Raw genomic sequence first — 12,948 nt, forward strand, 5'->3', positions numbered from 1 at the left:
CAGACTGACTGAAAGAGCCTGTTATTAGCTGAATAAAGCTCGTTCTCCCACCTTCTTGTCACAGGCAGGGATAAACCCATCAGTGGGAGATTTTAGGGAGGAAAAAAAGCCACATGCATTTAGCCTGTCTTTACTAGGATGTTACTGCTGAGTGCAAGTTACAGAAACACAGCAGAGAGAAGACCTCTATCTTTGCCAGGCGGTAGATTCATGGAGAGGAACAGGGCTGCAGTCTCAGCTCTCCTCACCACTCCGGCAGCACCGCTGGCACCTCTTTCTTTCAGAGTGTGGCAGTGCAGCTCCTCCTGAGCTCCTCAGAGAGGTCTCTGCCCTGGGCTCAGCCTGTACTTGATGTCCATGCTGCAGCAGCAGGGTGGGAGGCCAGGACTAAATCTTCTCCCTGTCTGGCACTGCAGCGCAGGATCTGTGCTAGAGTACTCGGGGCAGAGCGCTGCGTTGGGTGCAGTTCAGCATGCTGTGCCTGGGGCAGAGCATCAGCAAGGTGTCTAGGCTCCGAGCAGCACTGCCTTGGCCACCTGTGGGCTGGGAGGGAAGGCCAACCACGCTCCATCCCTGTTGGTGGTGCTGCACTCCTTCCTGGGGGTGACCTCCTCTTGCTGCTTTGTGGTTGCCTGCACTGCCAGGGAACAGGTACTGTCCCAAACATACTTTTGTTTCAGCAAGGAAAAGCCTTAGGGTGCAGTCAGGCACGCTGTTTTGGTTGCAGAAAACTCAGAGGTGAAGAGATTACCATCCCCAGCCTATCTTCAGCTTCCTGTCACCAGCATCTGCTGGAGGTTATCTGCTCTCTGCTTCCATCTCTGCATGGCTAGCTACCTGTAATCCCATTCTGTCAAAATGATCCAATGTTTTAAAAGTCCTTTTTAGGCTCCATCAGATCATTCTGACAGAATGAGGTTAGGAAGCATCTCTGAGTGCAGTTGGCTGCAAGTAGTACGAGTGCAGATGCTTGGAGATCTGAGGGCTGTGACCTGGAGGAAAGCAGGAGCAGGGGCCAAGGTGGACCTGGGCAGCATCTCCTTAAACCAGCAGCTGCAGCCAGAGTAGTGGAGCTGACCATGACTTTTGGCTAGATAAGGCCACCAGTGCAGTTTTCAGCAGCGAAGCTCAGCTTCTAAAGCTCCTGAACTGCAAGTGCTTGAAGAGAAGTGGCACTAACCAGACTTCCAAAAGCAGGTGGTGACTCTGCAATTCTGTCTCTGGTGCCTTGTTGCAGTAGGACAGCATTCTCCTGCATCAAATGCATTCTTCCCAAGACAGCTTCCCTCTGTCAGCACAGAGACGTGGGTAGGAAAAGGGAAAAAAAATATAATTCTAGAAGAAAATAAAAACAGTGCTCATCTGAGATAGTGGGAACTAAAATATTTTACAGCAGTGCAACATAATGCTATACTTGCAGAGTGATATCTGTTGTAGAGAAATTGCCAACAAAGTTAATACACTCCTATCCCAGCTATATTCAGTTCAAAGATATACAGATCTGTAGTGCACTGAATGAAAGCATATTCTGTCTGTGTGAGTGTTTGTAAGACAGATTGCTGCTAGACAAAGACAGACTTCCTATATATTATTTTGCAAAATGCAACATGGTATTACACTGAACAAGAAGCATGAGAAATCAGGTAGTACAGGCAAAGCTCTTTGAAATTATGTGCATAAGATCCTGTTGTGTTATTAACTAAAGGGCATCTTTGATTAAAGGTTTGATTAAGCCAGCTTTAATTTCTCCTAAATTGATTGATTTCCCCTAAAAGAAACTGTGTACTACTCATGGTCCCAAACTAATTCAAAAAGTCTAGTTATCAGATTGTGTCTTAATGAAAGTAAGAAGCTTAGCTCACTTGTAAGTGGAAGGTCTCCAAGCTCTGTGATAGTAACAGATGTATGGATCTGTAGTCTCTAGGTGAATGAGGACAAAGGAGTGTTTCAGTTTCATGTGTTGTGTTATTTATATCATTGAGATTTCATCCAGCACTGTTGGATAATACTATTTATGAAGTACTTCAAATTCTGTAGTTTATGACCTAGATCAGGAAATAGACACACGACATTTTTAACTGCATGTGTTTCACATATCTCTTAAGCTAGAGAATTAAGAGCTTTAAAATTGGGCTAATGCTTTTTACTATCTATTTTCTTTGGAAAAGATTGAAATTTCCCAGGCTTAGACCCTTTTTCTGTTTCTTTATGACATCGTAAAACCAACATAAAAGATCCAGTGGAAACTCAGTCAGGAGGTACAGGTCCAGCAAAGCATCTCTTAAACAAATCCGTAACGCAAGGGTCATGGTGGACAAAAGCGCCTTGGCAGTCCTGAGGCCGCTCTGTGTTGGATATGCACGTTGGTATGAACAGCAGATAGTCTGCAACTCTGCGTAAGGAGTATCTTATTCTGGAGATCTGGCCCCTTTTTTTTTTTTATTTTGTGCAGGTTGTACAGCTTCATATGTATCTGAAGGTGCAAACACTTATTTAGTAGGCAACTGCAGAGATATTCCTTCGGCAAGTCGTTACTAGCTTTGACCTTTCTAATTTTTTTGAACAAAAGTTAAATTGTAGCTGTCCTGAAAATGGAAAAAATATTTCCATGAATCAGACAGCATGAATGATTAACTTTTAGCCCAGGACTGGGCTTTTAGTTTTATGTTCCTATGTGGAGTTAGCAGCACAATCGTGTGCTAGAAAACTGTCATGTATTGGCTGACAGAATGCAAAGTTGCTGAAGTACGAGACCTTTAAAGGGAGCTTTTTTTTTTTAATGTGTGCCTGTCTTGTCCAAGTCACTTCTTCCTCCAGCCAAAACCCGGTGTCTTTTTTCTGTAAAGACAATTGGCCGCATCCTGAGAGATACTAACCATTGACTACCATCTTCTATCATTTCCAACTAAACGTAGTTGACAGTTCTGGCCTCTGCAAATTCAGCTCTTGATGGACTTTCATTATTCCTTATTCAGGCAGACCTTTTCCTGAAATCAAAATTTTCTTAGGGCTGATCTGTGACAGCTTTTGAATCACTGTAACTATATCACAGCTAAAGTTAAAAGCAGTGGAACTTGTCAGTTTAAATACATTGGGACTGGTATAGAAGAACCCCTGCTTATTTCTTTGTTTTTACAGAGCTTTACAGATTTAACTGTATCTGTACAAACACATTAAAATTATTTTTTTTTAATATTGTATACACACAAACTAGAAATCAGAGCTTTAGGAATTGGCTATTTGTTTGTATTACCCGATTCTCTACTTCGATTTCTGCTTTCCTCGTCAATGACCGAGCCAGAATGACTGGTCGCGAAAGCAATTTAAAGTCACTCCACCGGAGCGACTGCAGCTGGTGTAGAAGCCTGGGTAGTCCAGGCACTGCTTTCACGGTGGTGTAACAGTGTGGATCTCAGCACAGACTCACATTTTTATTGTTTTTAGTGGTACTTGCTCCTACAGCAACACTTCCAGCAGTCCCTGCGCTGACTTATCAACAAGCTCAAGCTGTACAAATTGCAGCATTTTTAGATAAACTAACCATTATTAGTGTAGAACCTAGAAAACCTTCACAATACCTAAGCTTTGCCTTTTGTGTGCAAAGAGGCATACTTCGGGTATAGGGACTTTTAAAACCACAGGGTTTGACAATGGTGTATGTAGAGGAAGATTCATAATGATCTAACAGACATTAATGAATCTCTTCTAAAGGTTTGGGGATCGCTGCCAGACTGGAAGAGTTATCATATTGTTTCCCTGGGCCGCATTGCTCTGGCACTCACCGAACATGAAATCGAAGAGCTGGATTTGCACTCTATCGACACCATTTCTGTACTTAGTCAGCAAACAGAATGGACTCTTACCCAGGCAAGTATGTTGTTGAATGTACTCCTGGCGAAAGGCTCTGGATTCGTGCCCTTTGGGACTGAAGTCCTGGCATCGCCTAGGGAACAGATACAGCAATCCATGCTACTCCCTGCTGCTTTTCTGCAGCTGTCACCCCAGGGAAAGTGGGCAGGTAGGTCAGCACTGATGCCTGCCTGGCTGTTGGCTTCCCTGGTGAGATGGCCAAGAGGACATCAATCAATATTAGTTGTGGTGGTGGCTAGTGTATTCTTTAGCGCTTGCCCACTCAGTAGTAGAAAGAGGTCAGCAGCTCCTCTCACACTGGCCCCAGAATAGACACTACTGCTAGGAGATCTTAGCCCTTCCTAAGAGTAATCCCTGAAGAGGTAGTGTGCCCCCCAACCCCAGCATCCATTGCCTTAGAAGCCTAAGTTATTAACAGATATGCTCCTCTCATCTTCCTTTCCTTGAATAACTTCTAGTTATGCCAGTGAGACTTTCGTAATAAGAGTTAAAAGCTTTTAGTTGTATATGCAACTGGCAGCATACTTCTGACTGTGTGACCCATACCATCAGGGCTCCTCGGTTGCACAGATGCTGGCATGGTTGCAGCCAGCTTTGGCAGAATATCACAAATCTGGTTAATAGAGTCTTGTTCTGAAGAGCACTCTCAGAAGGGAGCACTTGGGAGGATTTTATACAATACTAGTTGGCTTTTGAGGTTTCCTGCTGTCACTAAGAATAGCTAGTTAAAAGAGATTCATCCTGCCTAACTTCAGTTGTCTAAAAGTTAGACACCTAGTTTAAGCTAGTCATTTGAGGCTCAGCATTGTGGATAGATTAGGAAATCTTGGAAGATGTTTCTTTCACTGACTTTGGAGGATGCCTTGGCGGCAGGCTTAAGCTAGACACACAATTTTTAAGTGTTTAGTTTAGGATGAGCACCATCCTAAATGACTTAGGCTTGCAAACGCATTTTGGTAGCAATATTCCATTCATATCTGAAAAATAATCCTAAACACAGGTCACTGCCTATATGTGACACTTATATAAGACAAGACAACCTGAGTATTAGAAAAACTAAAAATTTCATGTTGATCCCTTGAGTAATTTATGTTCTAGCAATTTAATTGAATTGGGCAGTTCTGCTAGGTGCTTCAACGCCTGTTTCTTCTGGCAAAGTGTTTCCTTGTGGCCTCGGCAGAAGAGGTGCAGAGTGCTTTCAGCTCACTTGCCCTTGGGAAGTGGTTGTGTAACAGCGCCCTGTTTAAGCGTCACATACAGGTGGGGACAGTGCTCCTCCTGAAGGCCACGGCAAAACTCCCAATTAATTACATTGGGGAGGCTCAGGATTATATATGGTCCACAGTTTCTGGTAAGATTTTGAGCTTCTAGTAACAAAACCTTCAATTATGTTTACTCTGTTCATGCATAATATCTTACTGCTTTTGTAGGCAAGGTCTATTTTGCAAGGTTTTCTAGAAGACTCTGGCCAGACGATCAGTACACTAAAAAGCTTTGATTTAGTTGGATTAGGAGCTATTCTCTGTGCTCTGAACTCCACAGAAATCATGTCCATAAGGACTGCTGAATTCAGGTACTGCATTTGATACTTAATGAAATATTTATTAGTATCTCTACTGATAAAATGTATTGTGCAATTTGTTTTCCTTCAAGATTTCCAGAGCCTACAGGACACTTCTTTACATTTTAAATGCTTTTAGAAAGGCAGTAACCATTATGGAAGGCATACACCAGTTGTTTAAATTATATTCTATTTTACATTTCCTCTGCCATTTATATCCCACCATTTAAGTATCACATTGAGAAATGCAGTTTTTTGCTCAAAGCAGTAAACATTTGTATGCAGTTTGTGTACATATATTTTAATTTGAAAATGGGTTTACAGTCTTCTTACAGCAGACTAAGTATATTCCGGGCATATTTAGTATTGCATGTAATTGCAGCATGTATCATTAACCTTGTTGCCTTTTGCAGTGCTGCTGTTGCAAGAATTGGCCTGATGTTTTGTAGCACCTCTGTTCTGAGACAATTTAAGAAGATGACAGAATCTGTGTTTGGTACTGCTACCAGCTGGAACGGCTCTGTTTTACAGGAGATTGGTACTATAGCAGGTAACAAAGTTCAGACTCCAGATGGTGATGGTTCTGAAGCATTGTTATTAAGCATTAAGAGACAGGTTCAGGTAGCAGTGCCAGTTTTTTGCTAGACTGGCAAAAACCATTTCTTCCAGAGAGGAGTCACCTGCAGGGATGGACATCCAGCAATTCCATTCCGATCCGATCCGAATTCTCTCAGTGCCAGGAGGCACACAAGGCGCGAACATCCTTCTTCCACTTCGATCGGTCTGCGGCTGCGTGCTCTGGAGTCCCAAGGGCCACAGCGCAGTCTTCTGTTGTTTTTTTCCTCAGGACATGACCGATCCAGTTCCATCTCCTCCTCCTCACTTCATTACTGATTTTCTCCATCTCCGACTTGATGCTCGTCGTTTCTGCAACTTTTTATTTTTTTTTCCGGGAGGAGGTAGTTGGCCTCCTGCCCAGCCCCCATGACTTGGAGGGCCAGTGGTTTTTCTGTCAGGGTGGCCTTCCCTTAGGCTGTGTTGGTTCACGGCACCTTCTTCAATTTTATCCGGTGCACCCTCCAGAGAGGGATCCCCTATCCACCACCCAGGGGACGCACCTTCTAGCTGTGCAGCCCCAGCCGAAGGCAGCAATTCCATTAGCACTAAGGAAAAGTTGTGGTATTCTCCATAAGGTTCTCTGAATCTGCTCAAACCGACTTTGGGGAGCACTGCTTGAAACCATTTGGGTCCTGTAAAGTTGGAAATGGTAAATCAAGGAGGGCACAACCAACCAGGATTTCAGACCCAGTCGCTGTTTGTGAACGGCGCTGCTACAAGAGTGGCCGTATTGGGTCAGAGCAGTGCTCTGGCTGACCGAGCATCCTGCCTCCAACGCTGGACAGAAGGGGCTGCCCAGGGAAGAGTGAAAGAGCAGGGTTAGCCTGGAGCGGTGCTTCTCCAGAGTGCTCTCACAGCCTCGGAGACTTCCTGAGCCAGAGGTCACACACAATTTTGTTCATGGATTTTTTTCCCTGTGATTGTTTAACTGCGCATTGAACTTTCGTAAATTTTAGCATCCCCGATGTCTCCGGCAATGGTTCCACACTGTGAGTACCTAATGGGTGAAGAAGTAACTAAGTAACTCCCATTGCGTGCTTACGCTCCCTAATCTCACATCAGAAGCTGTGAACAAGCACTCCCTAATAACGCTGCTCTTGATTTTTATTGATTTTTATCATTGTCTCTTTTGTCTCTTTCCCAAGCTAAAGTAATGCAGGTAGAGTGCATTCCATACCAATGGTTAAGGTCAGATGATTTGTAATGTTGGAATATAATGAAAGAAACAAAACAAAAAAAGAACCAGTATCTCTCTATATAACACACTGAGTAACTCATTTATTGGATATTTTGTATAAACGCTTAAAATTTGTATTAGCCTAAAAATAAATCTGATAAAAAGAATATTAACTGAGTTCTGTTCCTATTGGGTTTTTTTAGGTGGTTTGAATGTGGATGAATTAAAAGCTTTTGATAAAAACTTGATGCCGTATTTCCAGCCAATAGCAATAAGACATATACCTCCTGAAATTTTCCAAGTAAGAGCTCAATTACTGAAGAAGTAACCAAATTTCTATTGTTTTTACTCTAGTATAAATAAACTGCAGCACTGATTTATAGTTTGGTTGTGGGTTTCAGAAAGAATTTTTCTATGGTGTGTTAAGCGAGAGGTAGTCAAAGGTCAGAAACGTTAACTTTCAGCTATATCATCTGTATTTGTGATACCCATGAAATATGCTAGACAAGCTTTATTTATTCTTCAGAATGCGTCCCAAGGAAAAAGCAAAGATCTAGGGTCAGACAGCAAGGAATGGATTCTCTTTCTTCCAACACTGTATTCAGATCTGAGTTTTCTTCTCTGTTTATTAACGTTTGCAAGGATGCTATCATAGCTAAAATTTCTCTGCTGACTATGTAAGAGCTTTTTTATTATCCTAAAATCTGGCAACATGCTCCTGAGTTAGCTCTGAAAAACAGATTGTACATGCAGATATGGATCGGAAAGGAATTGCATCTAATTACAGCAGTTTGCAATGTGGACCAGAAATTAGAACATGGATCTTGAGATCATTGCCCCAGACTTTATTTGACTTAGTGACAAGATTAATATTCTGCCTAGGCTGGTCTCTTTCAGATGCTCAGGCAAGCAATGTACTTATGGACAGATGAACTAAACAGATAGTTAACTCTGTCAGCTTCCATAAAAGAGAAAAACTCCTTGAACACTAGCTGTTCTGCACAGTACCACTGACAGTTTAGATAAGCCTGAAATGTCCTTAGTGAAACTATTTCTTTGAAAAACAGACAAAACTGAAGATCTATGGCATCTTGTAGAATTTCTTTCAAATAGCATACATTTTTGTTAGTAATAATAGTAATCATACTACAAAATGTGCTTAACAAATAATAGGCACCTTCTCGGAACAGTTTTCTGTATTTGAAAGATTCAAAGCAGATTTTGGTTTTACATGGGGTTTTTATAACTTCATTTTACGGCTGTATACATTATTCAGATTTTGATTTATGAAAAATTACATCGTATTATGGACTTTAATTGAGTTAAGAAGAGGCTCAGTTCAGAATTTCTGGACCTGTAGGCATTTACATGAGTTTACTCAGTTTAAAAGAGCACACCATTTGGTAGATAATGAAAAATCGGGAAGGGTTTGCTCCATTGTCCGACTTATTTGGAAGGGGAATTTAGTCTTTCTAAAGTAGAACCTGGATGCAGAATTGTTGCAGCAAAGGCGGCATGTTGTGTAGGAGGGCTGAAATTCTTGTGACTGCAGAATGTTAACGAGAATCAAAGCAATCCAGCATGCCCAATACATGCAGGCTTTACAAACTGGTTAATTGCTATGTGATATAAGATAATTACTGTAAGATTATGATTGCCATGTTTCATTTTTAAACACAAGCTTTAATATGACCTAACTTAGAAGATTTTCAGTCTAAAAGAGAAAATTGAATAATGAGATTAAAGCATGGTTTTTTTCATCTCATTGCTGTACTGCTAACTATAATCAAAGGTCAAACATAGGTTCAAGTGAGGTTGCTTGGGAGCAGATGTAAGAGGAAATGAATGAAAACACAAGAGGATGCACAATGTCATCAGTCTTTGAACAAATCAGAAAAGAAATGGCTGGAAAATTAAGCTCCAGCGATATATTGAAGAAGTGTCCAATACAGTGTTGGCATAGAAAGCTTCTCAAGCTGTCAGATCCCAGCAGCAAAGAGAAGGGTGAAAGATAGATGAGTGGTCAGTGAAGTAAATGAATGCAGAGTATTTTTTTTAAGCTCTATTGAGCTCTTTTATAGCAACACAATGTTGAAGGCTACTTCCCCTCATTCCAAATGCAAGACAGTGCTGCCTTCTGATTCCTTACCTGCCCTATATAATTGACAGCCTAAACCAATTTTTCTGTCTTTTATTACTCCCAGGCATTGTCCCCAGAACAAATAGCAAACCTGGGCCCTGAAAATGCCGCCATGGTTACCAGATCGCAACGTGAGCATCTGAATGCATCGCAGCTCCAGAGCCTTCAGCTGGCGCTGGACGGAGCCAGGACAAGCGCCCCAGAGACAGAAACTGGTGCAAGCGCTACCCAGGTGGTGCAAACCCCAGCTCCAAGCAGTGAGTAGAGTCACTCTGTCCTCCTGCTTAGAGGGGAAGTACACACACACCAGTGGGGTGTGCAGTCTCGCAGCATCCACCAGAATCAAACCTGTATTTTGAAGGTGGGTTACAGTGAATTTTCTGATCAACATTTTAACTCATGCCTCAAATCACATGCCTGACCAAGACAAACTGTGAGGATGTTGTTGGATTTACCCATGGCAAGAGATAATGGAGGAAGATTGTCAGATGGCATTAGCAGCTATATGCTTCCAGAAGCATTACACTATGCTAAGCACTAGCTTGTGTAAAATGTAGTCCAAAACAGTAAGTTTTTCGTTCTCCTTCTTTCCCATATTCTTTGCCTAAATTTAAGGCAGGGCTTTCCATCTCTGGACCTTCAGATCACAACCTTTATCTGCAGGAGAACCTTGTTTGCAGAGCTGCAAGTGGGAAAGGAGGTAGTGCTGGGGTGGATTAGCATCTTTATCTAGACTGTAGGACCCCTTGAAGAGTTTTTCCTGCTGTTCCCATCCTATTTGCAATTAAAGCCTATTAGTACCTACGCTTTGGTGGTTTAACATTTTATTTCTCCATATTGCAGTTTATACTGGGCAAGTTACGCTGGCAAGTATGTTAATGGACGTTTTACAATGAGTGAGAGTTTGCACATAGTCAAGCCAACATTGAGAACTTATCCCTATCAGACAGCAAATATTGTTTCCAGCGACACCAGCGAGACACAAGCTGTTGAAGAAGAGAGAGGGATGTTGAGCTACTAAAATGGGAGTAAGGGGGAATAAATTGCTATGATGCCCTTGCTGGAATTAGAGCAGACGTTCCCAGAAGCACCTGAGCGGTGCTCTCAGCCCAGCTCCCTTGCGCATGTGCTAAAGGGAGGAGTTTTCAGGGTAAAGATCACCTGAGTTCTTGAGCTTCTCGTTCATTATTCCTATCTCTAGTGAGTACCACCCCTATGAAATGCTTCTCTTTAGACCTGTGTATGTTAAACTGGAAGTGACCGTTCTGACCGGTGTCATCTTTTGAGCAGCTGAAAGCAATTAGGATTCAGATGCTGGAATTTGCTGCACCTCTTTGGGGTGGTGTAGATAAGACTGTACCAGACCTGAACTGTATCATGACACTAAGACATAATGCTTTCTGCTTTTCAGGTGCCCCTTGTTTGAGTGGCTTCGGCATCTGGTTGTGTGCTGTGTTTACAGTGCACCTGCCTTTCTGAATCCACGATTGTTAAGCTTGAGGTAAGTTATATTTTCAATAAGAGGTAGCTTTATAACAGAAACAGTTCACCTGTAACAGTGAACAACACAGGGTGAAAGACTGTGGGACCCCCTTCCTGCTTTGAATACAGAGATAACAATTCCTGAATAATTTTTCTGTATTACAAAGGTGTCTTGTACCTCTGTTAGACTATCTTAGGCTCTAATAGAGGGGAAAGCACTTTATCTTATCTTTACTGTAAAGCCAACCTTAACAAAAGTATATTTAAAATTCCATGTAACACCAATCCTTTACTGCATTGTTATTTGGAACATGATATTGGTATTAATCTGTATTTTGCCTGTTCCAGTCTATTGATAAGATTATATTCCACAACTGCTTTGATAATCTCCAGTTAAAAGAATGTTGCCATTAACTTTCATTGGATTTTACCATTTTGAGAGGCTAAAATGTAACGAGAGCACTGGTGGACTTAAAGTATAAATTCCAATTAAGAAAACTGAATGCTTAAGTGTTCTACTTAGTCTTTAAGACTGCAAATCAAGGTATGGCAAAAGGCTTAATATTTTTCTTCGCTTTTTGATTTTCAGTGTCCTGGAGCTTACAAAGGAGATGCTAGAGACAAAGAGTTGCAGCTCAGCATGAATAGTAGAATCAAGAGGCTCTGAGATGCCTCAGTACAAAGTGATTAGTTTCTTAAAGGCAACACTTTCATCTGCAATCATGATGTGAAGTATCCCCTTTCCCTACCTTTACCATTAACAAGTAACACAGGATGCCTCCAAATACTTCAGACAAATTTCAAAAATCTGTCTCATGAGAATATCACTGAAAGATATGCATACATGTTAGGGAAGAGTCTGAATGACCTAGGGGACAGGTAGCAGGTGACTGTTATTTGGAGGCTGATGTATTGTACCCAGTGCTTTTTACATTGGCTAATTTGGTCACGCTGTTGTATCCATCTATTGGGTTTTCTTCTTGTGCTTTGAGTGTACATTCCTCCGGACAGAGGCTATCCTTCCGTGTGACATAGTAGAAACTGTACTAAAAGTTACTGTTGTTGCAATAAAATAACTTCATCTCTGGGCTGCTGGTTTAAATCCTGCTCAGATAAGAAGTGATGACGTGTTATTATAATTTAAGCACGTGTACAAAATGTAGTTCCCCGTGGCTGTATGTATTCAACACAGAACTGTTGACACAGAGGGCATGGGCAATACTATTAGTATTGTACGTGACAAAATGCTCCATGGAAACCTGCTTATGTTCATTGTGAGATAGTCCCTTCACTTCAGGCGGGGTTGAAGTGTACACCTGGGAATGGTAAGGGGAAAATGTTCACTGGCTCTACATACTACCAGGACTGTCAGTCCAATACTTTCCACAAGCTCTATAATAACTAATTTCTCATAATTATAAACCACAAATATTTTCATGTGTTTTATCAACATATGACTTGCATGTCTAATGTTTTTCATGCCACGCCTCAGTATTTTAAACAATGGAAAAAACAGATATATTAAAAATCCTCTGCATGTGAACATACATTTTGATGTCATTCAACACGGAATGCATGTACAGTTTTCCCTGTTGCCATTGCAAAAGTCTTTTTTCTAGACTAAAAAAGGCAATGTATAGACTTAAAAGTTTAGCTTTTTCATTTAGGGCTGTACTGTAGTAAATGCCTTGCAAACTTGTATTTGTATTTCTTTATGGCAAACATTACATCTAGCTTCTCAGCACTGAAAGTGGAATTGAAATTGTGCTACAGGTGGGGAGGCAATAGGAGTGGGACTGAGAGGCAGAGCTAGAGGGAAGAGGCTTGCTGCTTTTGCTGCTGCTGGGGGAAGGGTGAATGTTAGCTGCTGCTGCTGTTGGGAATAACAGCTCCCACCACAGTCCCATATATTCTGTAATTCCTGCAGCAGCAGGAGCCAACCTGATTTTCAGGGCTTTGTTATTGGCAAAGTAGGCAGGGAGAGCATGGCCATTTTTCACCCCTCCTGTTCCCTCTCCCCCTTTAGCAATCTGCTGCTCTAGGAACTGCCTTTGCCTATAACTAACCCTGGCAAGTGTGACGTGATGTTACAGATAATAC

The 12,948-nt window shown here is 41.8% G+C and overlaps 1 protein-coding gene across 1 annotated transcript in view; it reads left to right on the forward strand.

Annotated features, from left to right (window-relative positions):
* OTOA (otoancorin) overlaps positions 1 to 12,948 on the forward strand; it is a gene marked incomplete at both ends in the record, with an annotated part of 45,086 nt that overhangs the window by 26,865 nt on the left and 5,273 nt on the right. Inside the window, 5 exons of the mRNA XM_082313988.1 lie at positions 3,712 to 3,867; positions 5,301 to 5,443; positions 5,845 to 5,981; positions 7,430 to 7,527; positions 9,431 to 9,623. Of these exons, the coding sequence (XP_082170114.1) occupies positions 3,712 to 3,867; positions 5,301 to 5,443; positions 5,845 to 5,981; positions 7,430 to 7,527; positions 9,431 to 9,623 (727 nt within the window). The remainder of the gene's footprint in view (positions 1 to 3,711; positions 3,868 to 5,300; positions 5,444 to 5,844; positions 5,982 to 7,429; positions 7,528 to 9,430; positions 9,624 to 12,948) is intronic.

Source organism: Platalea leucorodia (genome assembly GCF_965183815.1).
Source record: "Platalea leucorodia genome assembly, chromosome: 5".
Lineage (NCBI taxonomy): Eukaryota > Metazoa > Chordata > Aves > Pelecaniformes > Threskiornithidae > Platalea > Platalea leucorodia.